Raw genomic sequence first — 25175 nt, 5'->3', positions numbered from 1 at the left:
TAGGGGAGGTTTGGCAGCCGAAGCGTCTTGGAAGAGTGCCAGCCGGCCCGGGGGTCCAAACGCGGGGAGGGTCGCCGGCCGCCGCAGCACGTGAGAGTGCCCGACCAAATTTCCTAGTCGGCCCAGGGCGCCAAGCGTGGCGGAAGGGCGCCAGCTGTCGCAGCCCGGGAGAGTGCACTGTTCCCAGGCGGACCGGGGAGTCACGTGTTTGGAAGGGACCCCCGGTCACCGTTCTCCGCAGTCTGGGGATTTCTGACCCAACTCTTTCAGTTGGTCCGGGGGGGCTCGCGTGGTGGGGACACCGGCCGCCGCGGCCTGAGGGGACCGCCTGCCCAATTCTGCCAGCTGGCCTGGGAAGGAGGAAGGGAGGGACTCCGGCCGCTTGCCGTCCCGCCCAGGAAAGCCCGCGTCCCTCGGTGTTCTCACCGGAGCTGGTTCTCCCAGACAGTCAGCCGTTCCAGGATGGGTTACGCTGTCCCTTTGATCTCCGTCGTGGCTCCGGGAGCTGCTCTGTATTGTCTCCACTCCCCCAGTAGCTGTTCTGGAGGAGGAAAGGTGAGGGCGGCAAGGCTGTCGAGGCTGGTGGCGGATGAGCTGGTGAAGGCGGGGGAAGAGGGCACCGTGGTGGTTGGAGAGCCGCCGGAGCAGGAGGGGGAAGAGGGGAGAAGGAGGGCGGGCGGGTCGGCTGCTGCGGGGCGTGGGCGCCGCGCGGCGGGCCGGCGGAGAAAGAGAGGGGAGAAGGAGGGCGGGCGGGTCGGCTGCTGCGGGGCATGGGCGCCGCGCTGCGGGCCGGCAGAGAAAGAGAGGGGAGAAGGAGGGTGGGCGGGCCGGCGGAGAAAGCTTATAATTTTTTTTATTTCTTCAGGGTCCGTGGTGATAACCCCCCTCTCATTTTTCATTTTGTTTATTTGCATTCTCTCTCCTTTTTTTTCTTTGTTGGTCTAACTAGTGGCCCTTGATTTTATTGATTTTCTCAAAGAACCAACTTTGTTTTTATTGATTCTTTCTACTTGTTTTTTTTTGTTGTTCTCTAATTCATTAACTTCTGCTGTAATCTTTGTTAATTCTCTCCTTTTATTTTTTTGGGGTTAATTTGCTATTCTTTCTCTAGTTCCTCCAGCTGAGCAGTTACATCCTTGATTTTTGCTCATTTTTCTTTCTTTATATAGGTGTTTAGCACAATAAATATCCCTCAGCACTGCCTTTGCCCCATCTCATAAATTCTGATATGTTGTATTCTAATTTTTCATTTGTCTCCAGGTATTTATTAATTTATTTAGCAATTTCTTCTTTGACCCATTGATTTTTTAAGAGTAGGTTATTTAATCTCCATATATTTGTGAAAGTTCTCATTCTTTGGTGGTTATTCATTTCCGGCTTCATTCCATTGTGATCAGAGAAAGTGCTTTGAAAAATTTCAGTGTTTTTAAATTTATAAAGACCTATTTTGTGCCCCAGCATGTGATCTATCCTGGAGGATGTTCCTTGAATACTAGAAAAGAATGTATATCTTGGTGTTTTGGGGTATAACAATCTATATATATATGTCTGTTAGGTCTGAATCATTTAGCATTTAAGTTCTCTGTTTCCGTGTTGATCCTCTGTCTGGTTGTTCTATCTGTAGAAAGTAGTGTGTTGAAGGTTCCCACTATTACTGCTGAAACATCTGTTGCTCCCTTCGGCTTTGTGTATGTTTGCCTCATGGACTTTGGAGCTCCTGGATTGGGAGCATCAGCATTTATGGATGTTATTTATTCTTGGTGAATTGTCCCTTTTATTAATATGTAGCATCCTTTCTTGTCTCTTAGGATATCTTTACCTTTAAAGTCATTAAAGTCTATTTTGTCTGATATTTGTATAGCTACTCCTGCTTTCTTATGTTACAGCTTACATGGAACATCTTTTTCCATCCTTTCACTTTCAATCTATTTGTATCATCGTGTCTAAGATGAGTCCCTTGTAAGCAGCATAGAGATGGATTCTGTCTCTTAATCCATTCTGCTGATCTGTATCTTTTAATTGGTAGGTCTGGTCCATTAACATTCAAAATTGTTACTGTAAAGGATTTCTTGAACTTAACGCCTTATATTTTGTTTTTTGTCAGGTCTATATATTCTTTTCTTTCTTTCTCTTTTATCCTTTGAATTGCCCTTACTGGTCCTCTTGAATCCTGTGCCCTCTGCCAGACCTCTCTCCTGTATTTTTACTTTTTTTCAGCTGACAGAACTCCCTTTAGTATTTCTTATAGAAATGGTCTCCTGTTGACAATTTCTCTCAGCCTTTGTCTGCCTGTGAAAATTTTAATCTCTCCTCAATTTTAAACTTTTTTTGAGGTGTGCATGGTCCAGGAATCAAACCCAGTTCTCCCACATGGAAGGCAAGCATTCTACCACCAAACCACCCGTGCACCCTCTCCCTCAATTTTGAAGGAGAACTTGGCTGGATAAAGAATTCTTGGCTAGAGGACTTTCTCTTTCAGGATTTTAAATATCATAGCACTGCCTTCTCATCTCTATGGTGCCTGTTGAATAGTCCAAACTCAGTCTCAAGTAGCTTCCCGTATATATGGTGAGTTGCTTTTCTCTTGCTGCTCTCTGTGCTTTGTACTTGCTTCTCTTCAACAATTGACAGAATGATTAGTGTGTGTCTTGGAGTAGCCCTATTCAGATTTATTCTATTTGGGATTCATTGGGCTTCTTTAATTTGTGTATTTATATCTTTTATAATGGTTGTGAAGTTTTCTCTTATTATCTCCTCAGCTAATCTCCCTAGCTCTTTACTCTGCTCTTCTCCTTCTGGGACACCAATGATACTTCTATTTGTGCACTTTGTGTTGTCCATCATTTCCCTGAGATCCAATTCAAATTTTTCCATTTATCTCCTTTTTGTTCTTTTTTACATTTGAATTAAGTTGTCCTGTCCTGTAGTTCGCTTATTCTTTCTTCTGCCTCTTCGAATCTGCTGTTATGTGTCTAGTATATTTAAAATTTTGTCTACAGTATCTTTCATCTCTGTAATATCTGCTATTTTTAAAATTTATTCTTTCAAATTCTTCTTTATGCTCTTCTGGTGTCTTCTTGATATCCTTTATGTCATTAGCCAATCAATTAAATTTATTTAGGAGATTTGTATGACCATCTTTGAGTAGTTGTTCTGTGTTTCCTCCAGTGTTTTAATTTGGTCATTTGGCTGGCATATCTGTCTGCATCTTCATATTCTTTGTGATTCTCTGTTGGCTTGAGGCATTTGAATATCTTGATAAGGTTATTTTGAATGTTGATTTCCCTCAGTCTAAAGTTTTGTATTTGCTTAGGTTTGTATTAAAGGTCTCCTTTTGCACTTAGTTTGTCAGGAATTTCCCTTCAAACCAAGGCCTGGACCTCATGCAGGGGCTGCAGCTCTGCTTGAGGATCTCTTTGAAGCTAGACAGATAGGCAGTTTGCCAGAGTATACTTGCTGTTTCTTCCCAGCAGATGGCGATCTTGGGCCTTCTCTTGTCCTCAGGCCCACCTCTCCTTGACTGAGGCAGCTGGGCGAGCTGGATGGAGACCCTGTGCAGGTCCCCCCAGGTCTGCTGGTCCCGGTGCACACTGAAAGCTGCTACCCTGGAGTTGGGGCCTAGACAATGTGCTCCTCGGTAGAGATTCTGCCTGTGGGCCCGATGGGTCTGATGGCCCCCAGGTTACTACTTGTAATGCCCTTGGGCTGTGGGACTAGGTATTTCAGCTGCCTCTGTCCATAACCAACTTGGAAATGCCTGCCAGCTGGGTGTGGTGTGGGGCACAGTAGCGTAGGGTGTGGTGCGGGGGCACGGGGTCCTGGATGTGGGGGTGTAGGATGGGGTTGTGGGGGCAGGGTTCAGGTAGGGCAGTGTGCGATGTGGTTCACGGGGCTGGAGGCATGGAGCAGGGCACAGCACTAGGGTGGGGGTGCATGGATGTGGCAAGGTTTGCTTCCGGGATGGAAGGGAAAGTGGTAGCTCTGTGCACTAGCTGGATGGTCTCTATGAACAGGGACTGGCTTCCAGGTTCCCCAAGGGGGCTCTGGGCTGCAGAGCTGAGGGGACAGATCTCCCAAACTAGTTGTGGGGATAGGTACTTTCCTGGTTGCAGCATCCTGTCCCCAGTGGAATCACAACCGAGCCATCTCTTCCTGTTTTCTGTTTCCCAATACCTAAGCTTTTTCATTTAGGACCTCCCTATATAGTGTAGAAGACCCTATTAGATCACTCACACCCTAAAACTGCTGTCCTGGTCATTTTTCTGTCACTTCTGTAATTGTTCCATGGAGCATGGGTCAACTCAGCCTATCCTATTCTGCCATCTTCCTGAAGTCTATAATTTTTTTTTAACTTGCTTTTTTATTATAGAAATTTTCTGAATGGTATAATGAATTTCCATATATCCATCATCCAGATTCAGTGATTGGCAAGATTTTGTTACCTGTCTTTTATAAAAATATTGTAAAGCCAATCTCAGATCTCATGTTATTTCACTTCTATATACTTAATAGTTATTTGACCATAATGCTGTTTTTTAAAAGCTTTTTTGAGATACAGTTCACATACTGTACAATTCACGTATTTAAAATGTACAATTCATTGTTGTGCTGGTTTGAAAGGATATATGCCCCCTAAGAAAAGCCATGTTTTAATATAAATCCCATTTCTTAAAGGTAGAATAGTCTCTATTCAATGCTGTGTATTTGGGACTGTGATGGGATCATCTCCCTGGTTGATGAGATTTAGTTAAGAACGGTTGTTAAACTGGATTAGGGGATGACATATCTCCACCCATCTGAGTGGGTCTTGATTAGTTTCTGAAGTCCTATAAAAGAGGAAACATTTTGGAGAATGAGAGACTCAGAGAGAGCAGAGAATGCTGCAGCACCACGAAGCAGAGAGTCCACCAGCCAGCGACCTTTGGAGATGAAGAAGGAAAACGCCTCCCGGGGAGCTTCATGAAACAGGAAGCCAGGAGACAAAGCTAGCAGATGATACCGTATTCGCCATGTGCCTGTCCAGCCGAGAGAGGAGCCCTGACTGCGTTCGCCATGTGCCTTTCCAGATGAGAGAGAAACCCTGAACTTCATCGGCCTTCTTGAACCAAGGTATCTTTCCCCGGATGCCTTTGATTGGACATTTCTATAGACTTGTTTTAATTGGGACATTTTCTCGGCCTTAGATCTGTAAACTAGCAACTCATTAAATTCCCCTTGTTAAAAGCCATTCCGTTTCTGGTATATTGCATTCCAGCAGCTAGCAAACTAGAACAGATTTTGGTACCGGAGAGTGGGGTGCTGCTGCAGTTTGCAAATACCAAGCATGTTGGAGTGGCTTTTTAAATGGATATGGGGAAGATTCTGGAAGAGTTGTGAAAAGCTTGATAGAGAAGGCCTAGAATGCTTTGGAGAGACTGTTGGGAGAAATGTGGACTCTAAAGATACCTCTGATGAGGCCCTAGACAGAAATGAGGCACGCGTTATTGTAGACTGGAAGGAAAGTGAGCCTTGCTTTAAAATGGCAGATAATCTGGCAAAATTGACTCGTGGCTTTGGCTGGAAGGCAGATTGTAAAAGCCATGAGCTTGTATATTTAGCAGAAGAGATCTCCAAATTAAGTGTTGAAAGTGCAGCCTGGTTTCTCCTCACAGCTTATAGTGAAATGCGAAAGGAAAGAGATAAGCTGAAAACTGAACTCTTGAGTAAAAAGAAACCAGAAGTTGAGGTCCTGGAAAATTCTGGGCCTACAGAAAGGGAGACTACAGAGTATAGTGTGGATTTAACCAAATGTGGAGCCAACCAGCCATTTCAGAGAAAGTCAGGATCGGACATGGAGTTATCCAGGAAAGATTTGTGGAAACTCCTTATGTCTGATGGGCATGATCCAAGGCTACTGCATAGAAAGCCAACGAGAGTGCTGTGGGACCTGTATAAACAGAGCTGCTGCCAGTCTGGACTGAGGGGTTCAGAGAAGGGACACATTGGAGGAAAAATAACTTCAGAGGCAAAACCGTGGAGGCTGAGGCCTGAAGTCAGGAAGCCTCGGGCCAGGAGAGTGGACCCACCCAAGCCCGTGGAGAGGGTGAGTTTGCCCCAAAGGCAGAGAATGGGCCTTCCACCTCGTTGCAGTGGAAGAGTCATGCCGCCTCAGGCCTTGGAGAAGGTGAAGCACATTCCTTGGGGTGTGGGGAGAGCCTGGCTGCCACCACATGGAGGGGTTGAGTGCATGCCCCGGAGATGGCAGAGAGCCCGGGTGTGGCCCCCATGCTTGGAGAGGGTGGAGTCGAGAGAAAGGTGGTCTCCCCAATATCCCCCAAGGTTGCATTCAGAGAGAGGCAGGCGTAGGCATTTGGAAAGGGTGGGACTGCCACTTTCTAAAGCCCTGAGGATAAATGACTCTCAGACTTTGAACTCTAATGGACTTTGCCCTGCAGGTTTTCGAAACTGTATGGGTCCAGTGACCCCTGTGTTCCTTCCTCCCTATGGAAATGTGTCTATGTATCCTGTAAATGTTCCTTCTTTGTATGTTGGCAGCAAATAACTTGTTATGAGTTTTCAAAGGTCCAAAGCAAATGGAGAAAATTTTGCCTTAGGACAGACCATGCCTGTAACTGATTTGATGAGATTTTATACTGTCTCTAATTTTGTACTTCATTGTATTGCTACTGAAAGGTTTAAGGTTTCTGATATTGTTATGAAGTTAATATATTTGTATATGGGAAAAACATGTCTTTTTTAGGGGCCAGAGGGTGGAATGTGCTGGTTTGAAAGGATATATGCCCCCTAAGAAAAGCCATGTTTTAATATAAATCCCATTTCTTAAAGGTAGAATAGTCTCTATTCAATGCTGTGTATTTGGGACTGTGATGGGATCATCTCCCTGGTTGATGAGATTTAGTTAAGAACGGTTGTTAAACTGGATTAGGGGATGACATATCTCCACCCATCTGAGTGGGTCTTGATTAGTTTCTGAAGTCCTATAAAAGAGGAAACATTTTGGAGAATGAGAGACTCAGAGAGAGCAGAGAATGCTGCAGCACCACGAAGCAGAGAGTCCACCAGCCAGCGACCTTTGGAGATGAAGAAGGAAAACGCCTCCCGGGGAGCTTCATGAAACAGGAAGCCAGGAGACAAAGCTAGCAGATGATACCGTATTCGCCATGTGCCTGTCCAGCCGAGAGAGGAGCCCTGACTGCGTTCGCCATGTGCCTTTCCAGATGAGAGAGAAACCCTGAACTTCATCGGCCTTCTTGAACCAAGGTATCTTTCCCCGGATGCCTTTGATTGGACATTTCTATAGACTTGTTTTAATTGGGACATTTTCTCGGCCTTAGATCTGTAAACTAGCAACTCATTAAATTCCCCTTGTTAAAAGCCATTCCGTTTCTGGTATATTGCATTCCAGCAGCTAGCAAACTAGAACAATTGTTTTAAAAATATATTTTCACAGGGTTGTATAGCCATCAACACAATCTAAGTTTAGAACATTTTTGTGTCCGCCAAAAGAAGCCCTTTACCCATTAACAATCACTCTTCATTCCTCCCTGCCCTCAGGGAGCACTGTGAATGTTCATCATCAAGCACTAATCTATTTTCTGTTTCTATAAATTTGCCTTTTCTAGATATTTCATTTAGATGGCTATCATATGTGTGGTCTTTTGTAACTGGTGTATTTCACTTAGCATGTTTTCAAGGGTTGTCCATGTTGTATCATGAATCAGTACTTCCTTTTTATGGCTGAATAATATTCCATTGTATGAATATACCACATTTTATTTATCCCTTCCTCTGTTGGTAGAATTTAGGTTATTTTCAGCTTTTGGCTATTGTGGATAATGTTGCTATGAACATTCATGTACAAGTTTTTGTGTAGCCATAAGTTTTGAATTCTTTTGGCTCTTCTAAGAGTTTTATAATTTTTGGTCTGTGATTCCTTTTGTGTATGGTATGAGGTAGGGTTTCAACTTCATTCTTTTGCACTTAGATAACCAGTGCATCTTTTATTAAAAAGGTTATTCTTTCCTCATTCACTGTCTCAGCACCCTTGTTGAAAATCAATTGACCATAAATGTAAAGATTTATGGACCCTAAATACTATTTCACTGGTCTCTTTGTCCGTCCTTATGCAGTCCTACACTGTCTTGTAGCTTTGTAGTACGTTTTGAAATATAAGTCTTCTAACTCTGTTCTTCTGTTTCAAGCTTGTTTTGGCGATTTGGGGTCCCTTGCATGTCCATACACATTTCAAGATCAGCTTGTTAGTTTCTGCAAAAAAAGCCAACTGGAATTTTGATAGGGATTGTGTTGCTGTTGTAAATCAATTTGGAAAGTATTATCATCTTCACAATTTTAAGTCTTCCAATCCATGAACTTGGGATATCTTTCCATTTATTTAGGTCTTTAATTCCTTTTAACAATGTTTTGTGGTTTTTAGTGTATGTCTTACACTTCTTTTATTAAATTTATCTAAGTATTTTTTATACTCTTGTAAATGGAATTTTTTCTTAATTTTTCCAGAATGTTTCTTTCCAGTATATAGAACAATTGAATTTTATTATGCTATGCTGTATTTTATATCTAACGAAAGTAACATTAAATTTCTCAAATTTACAGTCCATATTCAGATTTTCTTGGCTTCTTGAGATCAAGATTTAAATAAGGACTACACATTGCTTTTGGTTATTATGTATTTTAATCTAGAGCAGTCCCTTCTTCCTTTTAAAAAACTTTCCATAGTTTACTTGCTGAATAAACTGGGTCAAGCCACCTGAAGAAAAGTCCTACATTCTGGATTTGTTAGTCTGCTTCAAATCATTTAATTTGTGTTTCTTTTCCTTTTATTCCTTCAACTGAATGCTAGCTCTGAAGCACTGAGGTTTGAGGAGTTCAAAAAAAAAAAATGGTGATGCCTGGGTCCCACCCCAGAGAGTCTGATTTAATTGGTTTAGGCCTGTGGTCCTCAAACTTTAGCAAGCCTCAGAATCACCTTGTTAAACATTTAAAACAGATTTCCGGGCCCAGTTAGACTCAGATCAGTAAGTCTGGGGTAGGGCCCAAGAATTTGCAATTCTGACAAGTTCCAGGTTTGTTGCTTCTTCTGCTTATTTGCTGAACACATTTTGAGAACCATTGGTCTTGCTTGCAACATGAGCAAGATAGTTTTAAAAACTCTGTAGGTGTTGTTAAAGTGAGCTAATGGTGCCAATCAGCAACGATCTTTGTCTGGAACCATTATTTCATTAGGGGTTACAAGATGGAGTTTTTCTGTGTCAGTCCTTTAACATTATAAGCTGGAATTTTCCTTTGAAGAACTTTCAAAAGGGATTCTCTTTAAGGGCCAAGTTTTGAATTTGGAAAGCACCCTTAAAATTAAATGTATGTATGGGGTAGGCCACGGTGGTTCAGCAGGCATAGTTCTTGCCTGCCATGCTGGAGACCCGGGTTCGGTTCACCGTGTAAAAAATTAAATGTGTGTATGAGTCCTCTTTCTCAGTGTGTTTACCTTACACCTAGAAAAAAGATCAGAAAAAAATATTTCAAAATGTTAATAATAGTTATATCTGATGGGGAAATTATGGATAAATATCTTTTTCACATTTTCTAAAACAAGTCAGTAGGACCTTTATAATCAGAAAAAATCCAACTACATATTATGAAAAATAATTTCTTAAATATCAAACAAAAGAAATAAAATTTTATCTTCCCCAAGTATTTTTCCCTAAGAAATCCATTTTCATTATCATATCTTTTATTTATATCTTTTGTATAAATAGTGAGCCAACCTGTTCTCACAAGCAGTACCTCGACCTCTGTGGTGTTTTGTTTTGATCCTCTCCTATGTTGACACCTCTTTGGCATTGTTTTATACAGAGATTTGAAAGCGTGAGGACAGAGATGTGGTAGGAGACAGATGTCACTGTGTAGAGATGTAGTTCAATGGGCTCCAGTTTCAGCATTTTCCATGTTCCCTAGGCACTTCTCAGGTGGAGACTCTTCTCAGGAATGTCTCCAGCCTCAGCACTCTAAGGTCGGAAATCCCTTTGGTCCTGCTTTTTGTCATGGTGGATTAGAATGTAGAGTTTTCCAGCTAGGGCAGCAATCTCTGGGGTTGGAGGAGGGCAGTTTCTAATGACCTGGGTAAGCAACACCAGTGGTCCTCCAGAAGATACTTGGATTAGCGAGCATTCATTCCAGTGTAGGTCGCTATCATCTTCCTCTTCAGTCCTTTCACATCCTCAAGAGAAGTGACCTCTATATTTTCCCAGGGCAGACCATTTCAGCACCTGTCATACCTAGGAGTGCTACATTATTACCCCTTTGTCATTTCTATCTGTATCCAGGCTCTTTGTGTGGTGCGAGGGCCCATGGCACCTGCTCAGTAATTGTTTGCTTGGCGCTTCACTCTTACCTAATTGCTTACTACGTTTGGGGCCACATAGTCAAAACTGTCGAATTAAACCTCCTTCCCTATTGGTATTCATCCATGTTTGTGTGCTCTTACAGGCATCTTATCATAGAAAACTTTATCCCTCTGGAAGAAAAAAGTAAAATTATGAATAGATCCTTCTTTGATGAAGAGGAAGATCATTGGAAATTACATCCTATAACCAGGCTGGAGTAAGTCACTGTTGTTAATTAGGGAGGCTTGGGGTGGAAAAGAATGAAAGAATGTTGATAGCTGGACCTGGTCAGAGCATCTGGTAAGAAAACCATTGGATTCCTTTAATTTGAATCATTTGTATTTCTGAGACAATACCTTAGGTACGCAAGGTAAAAGTCTGTTGATGATTATGCTATTGGGAACTGTGAGACTTTGCCACCAGTGAACTAATGACCTTCCCCAAATTCCTGCATTGCAGCTTTCCCAACTATCAACATGTAGAATGTTAGGCCAAATTAGGGGCAGTACATAGGTGCTATCTTGTGTGTTAGTTCCAGTCTGACAGAATATATTAAGAAGGATTCTCAGTTGTCATGCTAGAAAAATGGGAGCTGTGTGTCAAAGATGCAGAAATGGGGGTGTTGACAGTCATACTTCATGTCTGCCATCTAAGAACTGGGTCATGACTAAAATGCCTTCCAGCTTAAAAGAGGCGTGACAGGGTGGTTTGATGGTAGCTCAGTGGCAGACTTCTCGCTTGCCATGTTGGAGACCTGGGTTCAATTCCTGGTGCCTGTCCATGAGGAAAGAAAAAAGAAATGTATATATAAAAAATAAAGTGGCATTACATTCACATCTAATCAGAAGGTAATTCAAACAGAAAATATAGGTAGCTTCTTATTTAAACATCAGCCCTCAGTCTAGGGAATTGTTTACTTTGGGCTCTGTCTGAAGCATCTGCGTGCTGGTTCAACAGGACCAGTCCTGGGGCTGTGGAACATGCTTCAGCCAGGGCTTTAACCACTGCAGTTCAATTTCAGGAACCAGCAGATGATGAAGCGTCCAGTCTCAGCTGTGGGATACAAGAGACCATTGAGCCAGCATGCAAGAATGTCCATGATGATTCGTCCAGAGGCCCGATACAGGGTAAGAAGATTGTTGTTGGGTTTGTCTCCTTCCTCTTTTGGAGTAATTTAGATTTGTATAAACCCTTAATCACCTTTGTGCAAAATCAGAGTGTTTGTACCCTGACTCTTTACAGAGGTGGTTGAGAATTTTTTTTATAATAAAATATTAAATAGAAAGGTAAAATAGAATGTAATTTAGTGAATCAGGATTAGGGAAGAAGAAGAGTACAAACATACTGTCCATAATGGCCAATAAACATCAACACTAAGCCTCATGATAGCTCTGTGAGACAGCTGGAAAGAATATGATGTCCAAGTCAGGAGATGGAGCTGTGTTAAAGAACTAATGATACTTACATTTAACATAATACCATGTAGTTACTGAAAGTGACATAATTGAGCACTGTTTAATGACCCCAAAATCTTTAACAGTAAAAATATCTTGAGCTTCCATTTGTAAGTGCTTGCTACTTATTTACCGAAGACTTCCATCTACTTTATGCAGTCATTGCCGTTGCTTAAAGGCTAGGTTGCTGGTAAGTGGAGGAACCAGGAGGCACAGTGTATTATTAAGTGGAGGAAGCGAGTTGTAAAATAGTTTGTATCAAAGGAATGTCATTACTGCAGGGTGCTGAAAATAGATGGTAATTAATATTGTAAGATTTCAACTTATGTGTGAGACTAAAGCAAAAAATGTTTATTTCGTATAAAATTTGTATTTTGACTAGTGCATTTCCTAATATAACTTATATAGGCAGCGTAATTGAACACCATAAGTATGTGGAACCTTGAGTAGGACATGAGATTTTGTTGGTTTGTCCAGAGTGATGCCCCGATAAATCCCGGAGTTATTTGAACAGTGAATAAAAAAGTATTGCAAGTCTCCTTCGGGGAATGGTGAGAAAGGGGGGAAATTCAACTTCCCCAAGTTGAATTCTTGATATTCTAACAAGCAGTGTAGACAACCAAAGCTATAGGCTGAGACCCCAGTCTTGGGGTTTGTTCATATGAAACTTAATCCCAGAAAGGATAGGTCAAGTCTACTTAAAATTAGGCCTAAGAGTCACTCCCAAGAGAACCTCTTTTGTTGTTCAGATGTGGCCTCTCTCTCCAGCCAACACAACAAGCAAACTCACCACCCTCCCCCTGTCTGCGTGGGACATGACTCCCAGAGGTGTGGACCTTCCTGGCAACGTGGGACAGAAATCCCACGTTGATTGAGCTGAGACTCAGCATCAAGAGATTGAGAAAAACCCTAGAATGAGCTGAGACTCAGCATTGAGGAACTGAGAAAACTTTCTCAACCAAAAGGGGGAAGAGTGAAATGAGACAAAGTATCAATGGCTGAGAAATTCCATACAGAGTCGAGAGGTTATCCTGGAGGTTATTCTTAAGTATTAAGTAGATATCACTTTGTTATTCAAGATGTAATGGAGAGGCTGGAGGGAACTGCCTGAACATGTAGAGCTGTGTTCCAGTAGCCGTGTTTCTTGAAGATGATTGTATAATGATAGAGCATTCACAATGTGACTATGTGATTGTGGAAACCTTGTGTCTGATGCCCCTTTTATCTACCTTGTCAACAGATGAGTAGAACATATGGAATAAAAATAAATAATGAGGGAATGAAGGTTAAAATAAATTTAGTTTGAAATGCTAGTGATCAGTGAAAAGGAGGAGTAAGGGGTATGGTATGTATAATTTATTTTTTTCTGTTTTCGTTTTATTTCTTTTTCTGAATAGATGTAAATGTTCCAAGAAATGATCATGATGATGAATATGCAGCTATGTGATGATATTGTGAATTACTGATTATATATGTAGAACGGAATGATCAAAATAGGAATGTTTGCATTTATTTGGTGTTTTTTTGTATTTAAAAAAATTAAATTAAATTAAAAAAAAAAGTTTGTACCAGATGTGTATATACTAATAAAACCATCTGGTGCAGAATGTATCAGAATTTGAACTGATTATCTCTAGTTGGTAGAAGTACACTCAATTAAAATTTTCTTCTTTTGGCTTATCTGTATTTTATAAGTCAGTGAGGATCATCTGTTCTTTTCATAGTGAAAGATTATCACTTAAAATTTTCTTAATGTTTTTGAGTCTCCCTTGGAAGCCATAGCAAAAAATATATATATCAATACTAGTTAGCTCTTCAAATTATGTTCTTTCTGCCATTAAGTTATTTAAAATAAGAAATGCAAAAGAAAAAAGGATTTATTTTTATAGTGGGACTCTATACAGTGGAAAATGTTTGTTGTATCAGACAGAATCCTTAGCAGCATTTTTCTGGCAGTTTTAGATGGTGCATATCTTGCCAGTTATTTTTTTTTTAATTTTTTTTTATTAATTAAAGAAAAAAAAAGAAATTAACCCAACATTTAGAAATCATTCCATTCTACATATGCAATCAGTAATTCTTAACATCATCACATAGATGCATGATCATCATTTCTTAGTACATTTGCATTGATTTAGAAGAACTAGCAAAACAACAGAAAAAGATATAGAATGTTAATATAGAGAAAATAATAATAATAATAATAGTACAAAAAAAAGACAAACAAACAAACATACAGACAAAAAAAAACCTATAGCTCAGATGCAGCTTCATTCAGTGTTTTAACATGATTACTTTACAATTAGGTATTATTGTGCTGTCCATTTTTGAGCTTTTGTATCTAGTCCTGTTGCACAGTCTGTATCCCTTCCGCTCCAATTACCCATTATCTTACCCTGTTTCTAACTCCTGCTGGACTCTGTTACCAATGACATATTCCAAGTTTATTCTCGAATGTCGGTTCACATCAGTGGGACCATACGGTATTTGTCCTTTAGTTTTTGGCTAGACTCACTCAGCATAATGTTCTCTAGGTCCATCCATGTTATTACATGCTTCATAAGTTTATTCTGTCTTAAAGCTGCATAATATTCCATCGTATGTATATACCACAGTTTGTTTAGCCACTCGTCTGTTGATGGACATTTTGGCTGTTTCCATCTCTTTGCAATTGTACATAACGCTGCTATAAACATTGGTGTGCAAATGTCTGTTTGTGTCTTTGCCCTTAAGTCCTTTGAGTAGATACCCAGCAATGGTATTGCTAGGTCGTATGGCAATTCTATATTCAGCTTTTTGAGGAACCGCCAAACTGCCTTCCACAGTGGTTGCACCATTTGACATTCCCACCAACAGTGGATAAGTGTGCCTCTTTCTCCGCATCCTCTCCAGCACTTGTCATTTTCTGTTCTGTTGATAATGGCCATTCTGGTGGGTGTGAGATGATATCTCATTGTGGTTTTGATTTGCATTTCTCTAACGGCCAGGGACATTGAGCATCTTGCCAGTTATTTTGTGTCTGAAGCCAAAAACACGATTTTAAAGCCCACAACTCAGATATGTTGGGCTTCCAGGGACCTACCCTGATCCAACAGTAGAACTCCACTGACTGGGAGGAGCCAGAGGAGAAGATGGGCATGTCTCACTCTGGGTGGTCTTCCCTCTACTCACTTTAAGTGTTTAGGAACTAGGAAGTAATCAGTCTACAAGGCTAATCACATGGCAGGTGTCCAGTCTGATTTCTTAAGATGTGGTTGCAAGCACATGCAGTGTCAAGTCTACCATACTCATATACATACCATACCTGCCTCCCTGCTCCTCTGCAACTGAAATGTTCATGAAAATTGCTAGGGGTGGTGAAATTATTGGTAATTTCCAATTTTTTTCTTTATGCATTTTTGTATTTTCACCTTGTCTGCAGTAAATGAGTTTTAATTAGTTTATCATTTCTCCCTGATTATTCCTGAGGATATAATACATATTATTTTAAAAGAATAAAAAATATAGAATAACACAGAAAAGAAAATAAAAATCTGAAAAAAATTAAATATCATAGGGAAGAAAATAATAATCCCACCAGGAAAACAATAATAAAACGGCATCATTTCTTCTAGATAGGCTTTTGGTTGACTCTGAATGGCCAGCATTTTGCAGTTCTTTTCTTACAGGGGATATAGCTTGCTTGTATTTTCTGTGTCTGATTTGAAGCCAACATGCATGGTTACAACTATGCTTCTGTAGGCAGAAAACATCGTGCTGTTAGAGCTGGACATGCCCAGCCGGACCACCAGAGATTATGAGGGCCCGGCCATAGCCCCCAAAGTCCAGGCCGCATTGGATGCAGCGCTGCAGGATGAAGATGAGATACAGGTGGATGCATCATCCTTTGAAAGCACTGCGAATAAGAAATCCAAGGCCAGGTGAATGGCATTTGATGACCTATGTTTGAACAGAACATGTTTGCAAAAGGACAGACCAAGATGTAGGGTGTTAAGAGTGCTTATTTATCATTGGACGCTTAGAAGACCATACCAAGAAGTGTTATCATATTACTCCTATATTTATTCATTTATTCCACAAATATTTATGGTACAGGCACTATGCCAGGTAAACTGAATACCAGACAACCTAAGGCACCCAGTTCTTGCCTATAAGGAGCATGTAGTCTTGTGGAATAGGGGTCAGTTCTTCAGTTCCCACCAGGAACCAGGCAGTTCTGAGTGCTTTAAGAGCATTCCCTTAATGCTTTCTTGTAAAAGCCTATGAGGTAAACATTTCCATCCATCCCATTTTACAGAAAAGAAAACCAAGACTTAGAGAATTTGAGAAACTAGCCAAGTCCAAAGAAATCCAATTAGTAAGTGGCAGAGCCAGGATTCAAACCTGGGTCTTTCTTAACCTACAACCCAGGTGCTCAGCTTCAATGCTAAATTTACCTCATACTTTAAAATAACCAAGTACTTAATTTGGTGCTAAATTAAAACCTTATCTTATTAAGTTCTGGATAAGACTAGAGATTAAGGAAAACAACTGGATGGAAAACCAAAAAAGGAAGAAATTGTACCTGTCAGACTTTAGTATTTTTTACCAATTTGGAGAAGACAGTCAAGATTTTATTTTAATGGAAGAATAGAAGTCCCTGCCCTGAGATTTCACACCTCTTTTGGCATTCCATGTCAGCCACACCCAGAGGGTCAGGCTGGGCCCGTCTAGTGGTTTTATAGTTGATAGTATACTGGCTTTCAGGCTGTTGGGGAAAGACCACCTTGAAATGTTAATGACACTCAATGGGAAAAGGGTCTAAGCTGTGTCAGGGGCAGAGATGGAGACATGCGATATAAACATGTGTTTGACTTTTGCAGGCCTAAAAGTGGAAGGAAGTCGGGATCTACGTCGTCTTCCTCAGGAACCCCCGCATCTCAGCTTTATCCACAGTCTCGGGGACTGGTTCCAAAGTAAAGCCAGTTCCTTCTCTCCCAGGGCGTAAACAGCATTTGCTTCTGAGAGAAGAGACAAACAAAAACTTGCAGAGAGGACTTGAGCCCAAACTCAGAATTGTTCCCCTGAGGAGAAGCAATGGTCTCTTTGCAGATTAACTGACTTAATCTGGTCAAAATATGGTGTCCTAACCTGGCACTCAGCTCTTCTGAGAAACCACTTTTAATAAGCATCTCAGAAATGCATGGGGTAAGGTAAAGTGCTATAGTTGAAGTGGAAAGCAAGAGAATGACCAGTGACCTTGCTTCCCTTCTCCATTGCCACCTTCTCCTTTCCCTTCTCCTTTCCTCCCGTCCTCTCCCCTCTCCTTTTTCCAGCCTGTTCTTTATACTGGGCTTCCTTCTTGTTGAACAATAGGGCAGAATCAAGAGTCACCTTATCAGGACCAAGTCTTTGAAGTGTCAGGATAAAATGAGAGTGAGGTTGAAAAGTGAAAGCCCCAGATCTTGAATGAGTGCTTGTTCTCTTAAGTGGAAATGAGAAATTTCATTCAGATCCGAGTTCCAGCTGGGCATGATCAGTGAGCTTGTTTCCTCACTAACAAGTAGATCTGCCTTTGAAACCTGTTGCATGAGGCAATCTTCTAGGAAGCTCCCAGTTTCTGCTCCTGAAGAGGCAATAGAAATAACGTTCCTTTTGCCTCCTTTGAGAGTTTAGGGGAAAAGCTTCTTTAAAACCTCAAAACCGTAACTGTCCTGTCAAAGATCTAAGTCCGTAAGCCGATCCCATATCTACACACCATGTTGCTTTCCTCTCATTCGTTACCATTTATTCCCATATATGTGTACTCTGAGCGTTCCTAGCTAGGCCCAACCTTTGCCTCCAGAGCAAGCTCTTTCCTGGGACTGTTTTATGACAGAAGACGGGCTGGCTCCGCCTTCTCTGATGGAACTAGGGTTGGGAGAAGGAGAGGTGGAGTGGCACTGTTGAGTTTCTCATTTTGTTCCATATCGGTGTGAGGGTGATAAGGCAGATGCAGATAAGGAGATGTGAGATTCTGTGCTGTGGTAAGGGGAGACATAGCAAATGCAAGCAAAGGAATCCTGCCTTCCTTCAGCAGAAAACTTTCCCAATTCTAGAATCACAGGCTCCCTCCAGGAAGAGCCTAAGATGGTGGCAAGGAGTGCCGACGTGCTTGAATAGGCTTAGAGAGGAAAGTTAGAGATTCCTGTTTACATATACTAGTTTGGTTTGTAAGTTTTAGTTCTTTGTATTATTGAGATTCAGAGTTTTCATTTTTGTTGGTCATTAGGTGTTACTCATTTGTTCCCCGAAGAGAAGCTCACAAGTGTGTGTGGGTGTGCGAGCACAGTGGTGGCTTGTGTTCTGTGTGTGCCCATGAGTGTCTGTAAGAGAAAGAGAGACCGAGAACTTGCCCAATATTGGAAATACACTAATGTGTGGCTGTTGCCTTTTGTCTGTGTTAAAGGCTTATGAAGTGGCTAATCCAGGCTGGAAACACTCCCACATGGGTGTCTGAGTCCACGAGCCAAGCCTGAAGGGACAGTATGAGTCCCCAGGTCTGCCACACTGGTGCACCTTGCTGGCATGGTGCCTCAGGAAGTGGTGACTCAGGTGGGTCTTGGGTTATATTTTAACTCAGCTGCTTAGTTCCCAGGGCACATTTCTGGATCAGAACCTGTGGGAAAGAGGAGGTACCAAGTGCAATGTCTTAGTGTTCTGCAAAGGGGAGATATGTCTCCTTTTTAGTAACCATTCTTTCTGAACCCAGAGCCCTTGTCAGCAGTTCCCAGCACATAATGGAGCCTTCTGTCATCTTTTCTCAGGGTCAAACCCTGCTTCTTTCTGGTTTACTAAGAATTTGCCTGTTTGAATTGAAATGAAATGATGAGGTATATAGCCTAGGTGGTTAAATGCAGGTTACAACTGTCTCTCACGCATTTCCTCAAAGCTAGTCTAAATTCTGTAGCTGAAAATATTCATTCTAGCAAATCCAAGAATTGAAAACTGCAGATAACACTTTACCTTAACATTAATGTCTCAAGGTGGCTATTCTGACCAAGGTTAGTTGAGTGGCCCTCAGAACTTTTCTAAGAAGAGAGCTAAGTTGACAGGTGGGATTATTAAAACAAGCTTGCCTTGTACTCGGCTGTGTTTATCTCCTGTTGTTCTGTGGAAACACAGTGAAGGGAAAGCTGTGTGGCAGGTGAAGTTGCCCCTCCCAAATAGTCTCTGGTGCTTTTCTTCTCTCAAAATGGATCTGATGAAAATTTTAATAAGCAGATGGTAGAATGTCTTGCTGCCACCAGAAAGCTGCTGCTGTAGGTTCTAAATTGCGCCAAATGTGTAGAGGACCTACCAAGCCCACTAAGGGACCAGATTTGCATATCTGCAGTCATGCTAGAATGTTTCCAGCCATCTGAGGGCCTTCTTGCCAGCAGCAGCTAGTGAAGTCTAGAAGCAAGTCTAACAGGATTTAAGATGATCCATCGGAGAAGGAGTTTGAGACAGTGTGTGTGACCCTCATCAGACCCCTTTTTTTCTCTCACCAGTAGGAATGTATCTGGCTTTATATTTTAAAGTCACATGTTTCTCAGACCCCTGGATTCAGAACTCAAGGCCGCAAATCATAGGCATGAAGCACTTTCTTAAGACTCTGACCTAAGGCTGGATTGTCCCCTAATGCCTGCATGCTGCTTGAATTGCTCCAACCACACCTCCATGACCAAGGGCGCCAGAGAATTCTGCAGTTCAGGCATGGGCTTCTCTTTTTTTTTTTCTGTCTGACTCTGTCAAGCCCTCCATCACCGAATGTAGCATTGTTGCCAAGTTTCTGAGAAGTGTCGATTCCCTGTTAATGCAGGATATCAGTTCTGCCTCACATTTCCCACTTGAGGTCAAGGCTTACTGCAAACATCACCTTGGACCATCTGAACACCACCAGTGGACAAATGGGGCTATTAATATACTCTAAAGCCATAACAAAAATGCTCGGAGGGAACTAGATAAGAATAGCAGCGGGCCTGGCTATTATCTATCATGCAAGGCTTTGACTTGCACTGTTCAGAAATCTGCCACTTTCTCCGTGCCCTTGCTTCTGGAATGAAATGCTTTGGAGATTATGAAAGGAGTGATCCTGGGGCTGGCAGGGGCAATGCTCTTCGTGGCTCCTTGGAGTCACTATTGATCCTGACCTTCTCTTTGGCTACCATTAGACAAAGAATATGCCAATACTTGGGGCTCTAAGTTTTACAATTGATATTTATTTGTATCATCTCTTTGTCTAGGAATGTAAAAGTGATTCTAAACTAAGATGTGTAATAAAAATCAATCAGATTTATTGTACCTACAAAAAGGTGTCCTCATAAGTGACTATTACTTTTGAAAACACCATGCTTGTGGCTGACACATTGCCACTTTCTTTAAACATTTTAATTTTTCTGGTGAAAGGAGAATGAAAACTGAAGGTGGAGTTGAAATGCCTGCATTTAATAATATGTAGCAACAAGGAAAAGGGACGTAAAATGAAGAAAGGTAGAGTGACAAATATGTACTTCCCATGTTTTTCCACGGATTTTCCTGAGACGGGGGCTTGGACAACAGGCATGAAACTTCTTTGAATTTATGTTTTGTTTTTTAAGTTCCTTTAAATTTATTACACATTCTACTTTAAAATATATCTAAGTTTGTTTTTTATATAAGACAAAAATATTTTATGCTTTTTTTACCATCAGGAAAAAACAACCACCAAAAATTCACATGTTTGTCTGGTTTCTCATAAGCCCAGGCCAGCTGGAGCTTACCCTTGGGGGTTTGTGTTCCCCAGTTGAGAAGCAGAGACTGAGTAAAAGGAACAGAGACTCTGAAATATGAGCTGGTTTCGAATTCTGGTTCTGCCTCTACTTAGTAGCTGTGTAACTGCGAGGAATTTAATTTACCTTTTTGAGCCTTTGGGTTCTTGTCTGTAAAATGGGGTGATAATCCCCACCTTGCAGGAGGATTAAAAATACATTCAAAGCAACAAGCACAGTAGTGCAGTTCAGAGTAGACCTTTAAAAAATGTGGTTATTTCTGTGATGGGGCCCTGTATTTACATGACACCATGAATCACCTGTATCCTAAGAAACTGGAAGCCAGTTCTGGGCATACCATCCCCAGAAAATCCTAAGCCCATATAGAAAAACTGTTAGCCATTTGACAGACATTTATTGAGCTGTTGTAGGCACAGGTTGATGTGAGCAACACAAACCTGGTCCCTGCCCACACAGAGCTTGCCCTTTAAAGAGGTGGGGGAAAATGTTAACCAAATGCATACAGATAAATAATTACAAATTGTGAAAAAAAAATGCCATGAAAAATGATACTGCAAGATATTATGAGAGAATAATAGGGATATAATTTAAATTGGGGTGGGTGGGTAAAGGAAAGACTTTCTGAAGAAATGACATTTACAGTGAGATCTAAAGGCTAAAAAGCATTTAGCTGGGCAAGAGAGAGGGGAAAGGAATTTGTGAAGAGAATAGCATTGTGAAGGTCTTCTGTAAATAGAGGAGTATTTCACGAGAAGTTTCTGCAGTCCTTTTTTACCTTCACTAGAGGGAAGCATGGAGAACTACTGTAGAAAAGATTACAGTATAAGAGTAAAGATGTAAAGTACCAACAAGAAATTTAAAGGACACAAAGAGAACAGTGGCCTATGTGATTTAGGCAAAAGATCCTTAATTGGATTTCCTCATAGTCTGTCTTCATATGATATATAGTGTTCCTTTACCTCCTTTTCTTTCTAAAAAGCATTAACAGCCATAGTTTAGCTTAGCCTAAATAGTTTGATTAGTTTAGATTTGTTCAAAATCCATTAGCCAGAAATCAGAGTGCAAAGTGTGATTTGAAGACTGTGAATGTATTATTGAAAACGATAGAATTTGGGGTTAGGCCTGACGCTGTTTTATCAGGGATGGTACAGAGCAGGGCAGCTGGGCAACTTGGAAATTCCTGCCAACTCATCAGTGGTCTTTACATCTTCTGGATTATTAAACACAAACACACACACACACAGAAACCAAGAAACTTATTCAAACCTTGGAAACTACTTGGGACTTTAAACTGCTGATTTAAGTCTTGGGGCTCATAATTTTGGCAGGCTCTCGTACTGAAGTCACCATCTGGTTGAAATTTACCCCAAGAATCTGCTGTCCAAGGTCTCCAAGGACCATGTAGTGGTTACCTCTGCCAACTGAGTTGTCAGTGGCATTCATCAAGAACTTAACTGTAGCTCTCACAGCTGCTGCTGTTTCTACCACCAGTCTGTGGTTAACCGGCCCCTGGGTGCTTCAGTTAGATGAGCCAGCTGAGGACTTGCTGTTGGGGTGGGGGAATGGGCAGTGTGAGAGGTCTCAGGAAAATGTCACTCATAGGCACTTGTTGAATGTCTATTGTGCACCAGGTGTTTTGCTCTGTACTGGAGACAGAAGAATAGAATATGTTCCATCCCTTCGGAGGAGAAACACAAAGGACGGTCGTTCAGAACAAGCAATACCTATGAGAAGGCCTGCATCTTTCACACCGTTCTCCCAACCCTCCTGAGGCTGGAACCACACATGCCTCCATTTGCTTCTTGAGTTATACCACGCTCTTTCCTGCCTCAGCACTTTCACATGGGCTGTACCTTCTGCCTGGAAACTTTTCTCCCTAATCTTTGCTTGACTGACTCATCCAGCAGCTACCAGTTTAAATGTCACTTCTTCAGAGAAGCCTTCCCCAACCATACTAAACCATTCTAAAGCCATTTTCTCCCATCTCCTCTTGTCTGTGTAGTCTCTCTCACTATGCCTTGCTTCCTTCTTAGCCCTTTTCCCAACTTGCAAATATTTATTTCTTTGCTTTAGTCTCCCCAAAAGGACACTAAGTTCCCCGAGGGTATGTCTTATTGTCTTCTCCAAGCTTGACACTTATTTGAGTTGGATGATTGGGTAAGTGCTGACACCTGTCCACAGCTCAGGACAATGTGTTATCTGTTAGAGGAAGAGCCATATGCCGAGGGAGGTCAAGGAAGGCTTTGCAAAAGAGGCAGGTTTTGAGCTGGACTCTTGAAGAATGGATAGGATTCCACCCAGCAGGGAATATGGGAAGATTGTGCCAAGCAAAGGAAACAACATGAATGAGCACATGGAGAGTTCATGGTGGTTGGAGAACTTATGAAGCCTGGAGTGATGGGAGTGGAGAATGGGGCTGGGAAGGCTGGACTCAACAGCACATCCTGTAGATAGAGGGAGAACCCTGGAAGGCTTTTATTATGGGAGTGAAACAACCTTATTTATACTTGAACATTTTCTCTTTAAGCCAGCCTTGCATTTTTATTTCTTATTCTTATTATTTCTCTGAGATAATAGAAAGCAATTTCATTAAGTGCCTGCTTTAAGTCTGCCTGCTGTTCACATAGGTTTTCTGGGTTCAGTTAGCAAATCCCATTCTGCCAGGAGCTTTCTCCAGACACAGCTCACTACCCAAGGAATTTCAAGGAGTGTTTAAGCTTGACTCTGACGTCTCAGTTCCCTAGGAATGGGGTTGAGGCATTTTTCAAGGCAGTGGGCTGGAAGATGGCCCCTTTGCTGTGTTTGGAAGCATAGAAATTAAACTTTTGCTGTGGCTTTTTAAATGTATCTTCCTTGTCCAGCCAACAAAAGATTTATGTATGCTATTCAAGATTCTGTGCTGGGTGTATGGCTACAGCCATGGACCCTGCCTTCCTGGAGCCCCCAGTCTGGTAAGGAAGATAATGCCACTCACAGATAAATACAATTGAGGGTGACCAGTGGCACAGATAGAGCAGTGGGGGTGAGGGACGGGGGTGCGAAGGGGTTTGTACATTTCAGTAAGAAACATGTTAAACAGTGATCAGCCTTTTTTTTTCTTTTTTAACTTTTTTATTATATAACATATATACAAAGCAAAAAAATAAAAAAGCGGTAGTTTTCAAAGCTCTCTTCAACAAGGAATTACAGGACAGATCCCAGAGTTGTCATGGGTCACCATACCATCATCTCAGCTGCTCCAGAATATAGGAGGCTAGAAGGAATAAATATTTTTTATTGTCACAATTGGCTTTTTCTTTTTTGTGAAAAATAACATAAACAAAAAAGCAATAAATTTCAAAGCACAGCACAGCAATTAGTTGTAGAACAGATTTCAGAGTTTGGTATGGGTTACAATTCCACAATTTTTGGTTTTTACTTCTAGCTGTTCTAAGATACTGGAGACTAAAAGAAATACCGGTTTAATGATTCAGCAATCATATTTGTTTGTTAATCCCTATCTTCTCTGTATAACTCCACTATCACCTTTGATCCTTCCATCCCACTCTTTTAGGGTATTTGGACTATGGCCATTCTAACTTTTTCATGTTGGAAGAGGCTGTCAATAATAAGGGGTAGGGAGATGGAACCAGCTGATGTTCTGGAGAGGCTGGGCCCTTTAGGTTTCAGGACTTACCTGGTCCAGGGACCCATCTGGAGGTTGTAGGTTTCTGGAAAGTTACCCTAGTGCATGGAACCTTTGTAGAATCTTATATATTACCCTAGGTGTTCTTTAGGATTGGATGGAATGGTTTTGTTTGGGGTTTGCCAAGTTATGATAGGTAGCAAAACTAAAGCTTGCATAAGAGCGACCTCCATAGTAGCCTCTCAACTATGTGAACTCTCTCAGCCACTGATACTTTATTAGTTACACTTCTTTTCCCCCTTTGGGTTAGGATGGAATTGTTGATCCCAGCTTTTTTGATAGATTATCCTAGGGGAAGTGAGAAGAGACAGGGTTTTGGGGTCAGATTCATTTATTCACTTTTTGAGTATCTACTATGTGTTGGGCATTGTTCTGGGTCTTAGGGACACCGGATGAAGGACAAACCTTCAAGGATATCACCTTCTAGTGATGGAGACAGATGGTAACAAAGAAGTATGTGTTATGTCAGATGGGCAAAAGTGTTCTGAAGAAAAACAGCAGATTAGGGGTTAGAGAGTGACAGGCTAGGGGAGGTGGTGGCTCTTTTAGATTGGGATGTCAGAGAAGGCTTCTCTGAAGCAGTGATGTGTTACATTTGAACAGAGCCCAGGATGAAATTGGGGAGCAAGCCATGTGCGTATCTTGTACCTGGCGGAAGAGTATTTCAGGGAAAGCGCATGACAGTACAAAGGCCTAGACCTGGGAGTATGCTTGGAAACAGCAAGGAAGGAGGCTATTGTGGCTAGTGGGCAAAAAAGTGGGAAAGGTGGGCAGGGGCCAAATCTGAATTTTAAGTGAATTTTATTTTTGAGTTGTTGGAGATTTTTGAGCAAAAGAGGGAAATGATCTAACAGGAATGCTTTAA

General features: G+C 41.5%; 1 protein-coding gene across 4 annotated transcripts in view; it reads left to right on the top strand.

The window, feature by feature from the left end:
• Window positions 1-21213, top strand: part of KIF3B (kinesin family member 3B) — a 64263-nt gene extending 43050 nt beyond the window's left edge. For 3 of the 4 annotated variants that reach the window (XM_077111669.1, XM_077111686.1, XM_077111679.1), the window contains exons 6-9: window positions 10504-10617; window positions 11422-11527; window positions 15596-15774; window positions 16717-21213. In XM_077111669.1, the coding sequence (XP_076967784.1) occupies window positions 10504-10617; window positions 11422-11527; window positions 15596-15774; window positions 16717-16813 (496 nt within the window). In that variant the 3' untranslated portion in view covers window positions 16814-21213. The remainder of the gene's footprint in view (window positions 1-10503; window positions 10618-11421; window positions 11528-15595; window positions 15775-16716) is intronic. The other variant, XM_077111663.1, reaches the window with a different exon arrangement.
• The last annotated feature ends 3962 nt before the right edge of the window (window positions 21214-25175 follow it).

The sequence above is a fragment of the Tamandua tetradactyla genome, chromosome 1 (assembly GCF_023851605.1).
Source record: "Tamandua tetradactyla isolate mTamTet1 chromosome 1, mTamTet1.pri, whole genome shotgun sequence".
NCBI lineage: Eukaryota > Metazoa > Chordata > Mammalia > Pilosa > Myrmecophagidae > Tamandua > Tamandua tetradactyla.
This window is presented reverse-complemented; position numbering and strand designations above follow the sequence as displayed.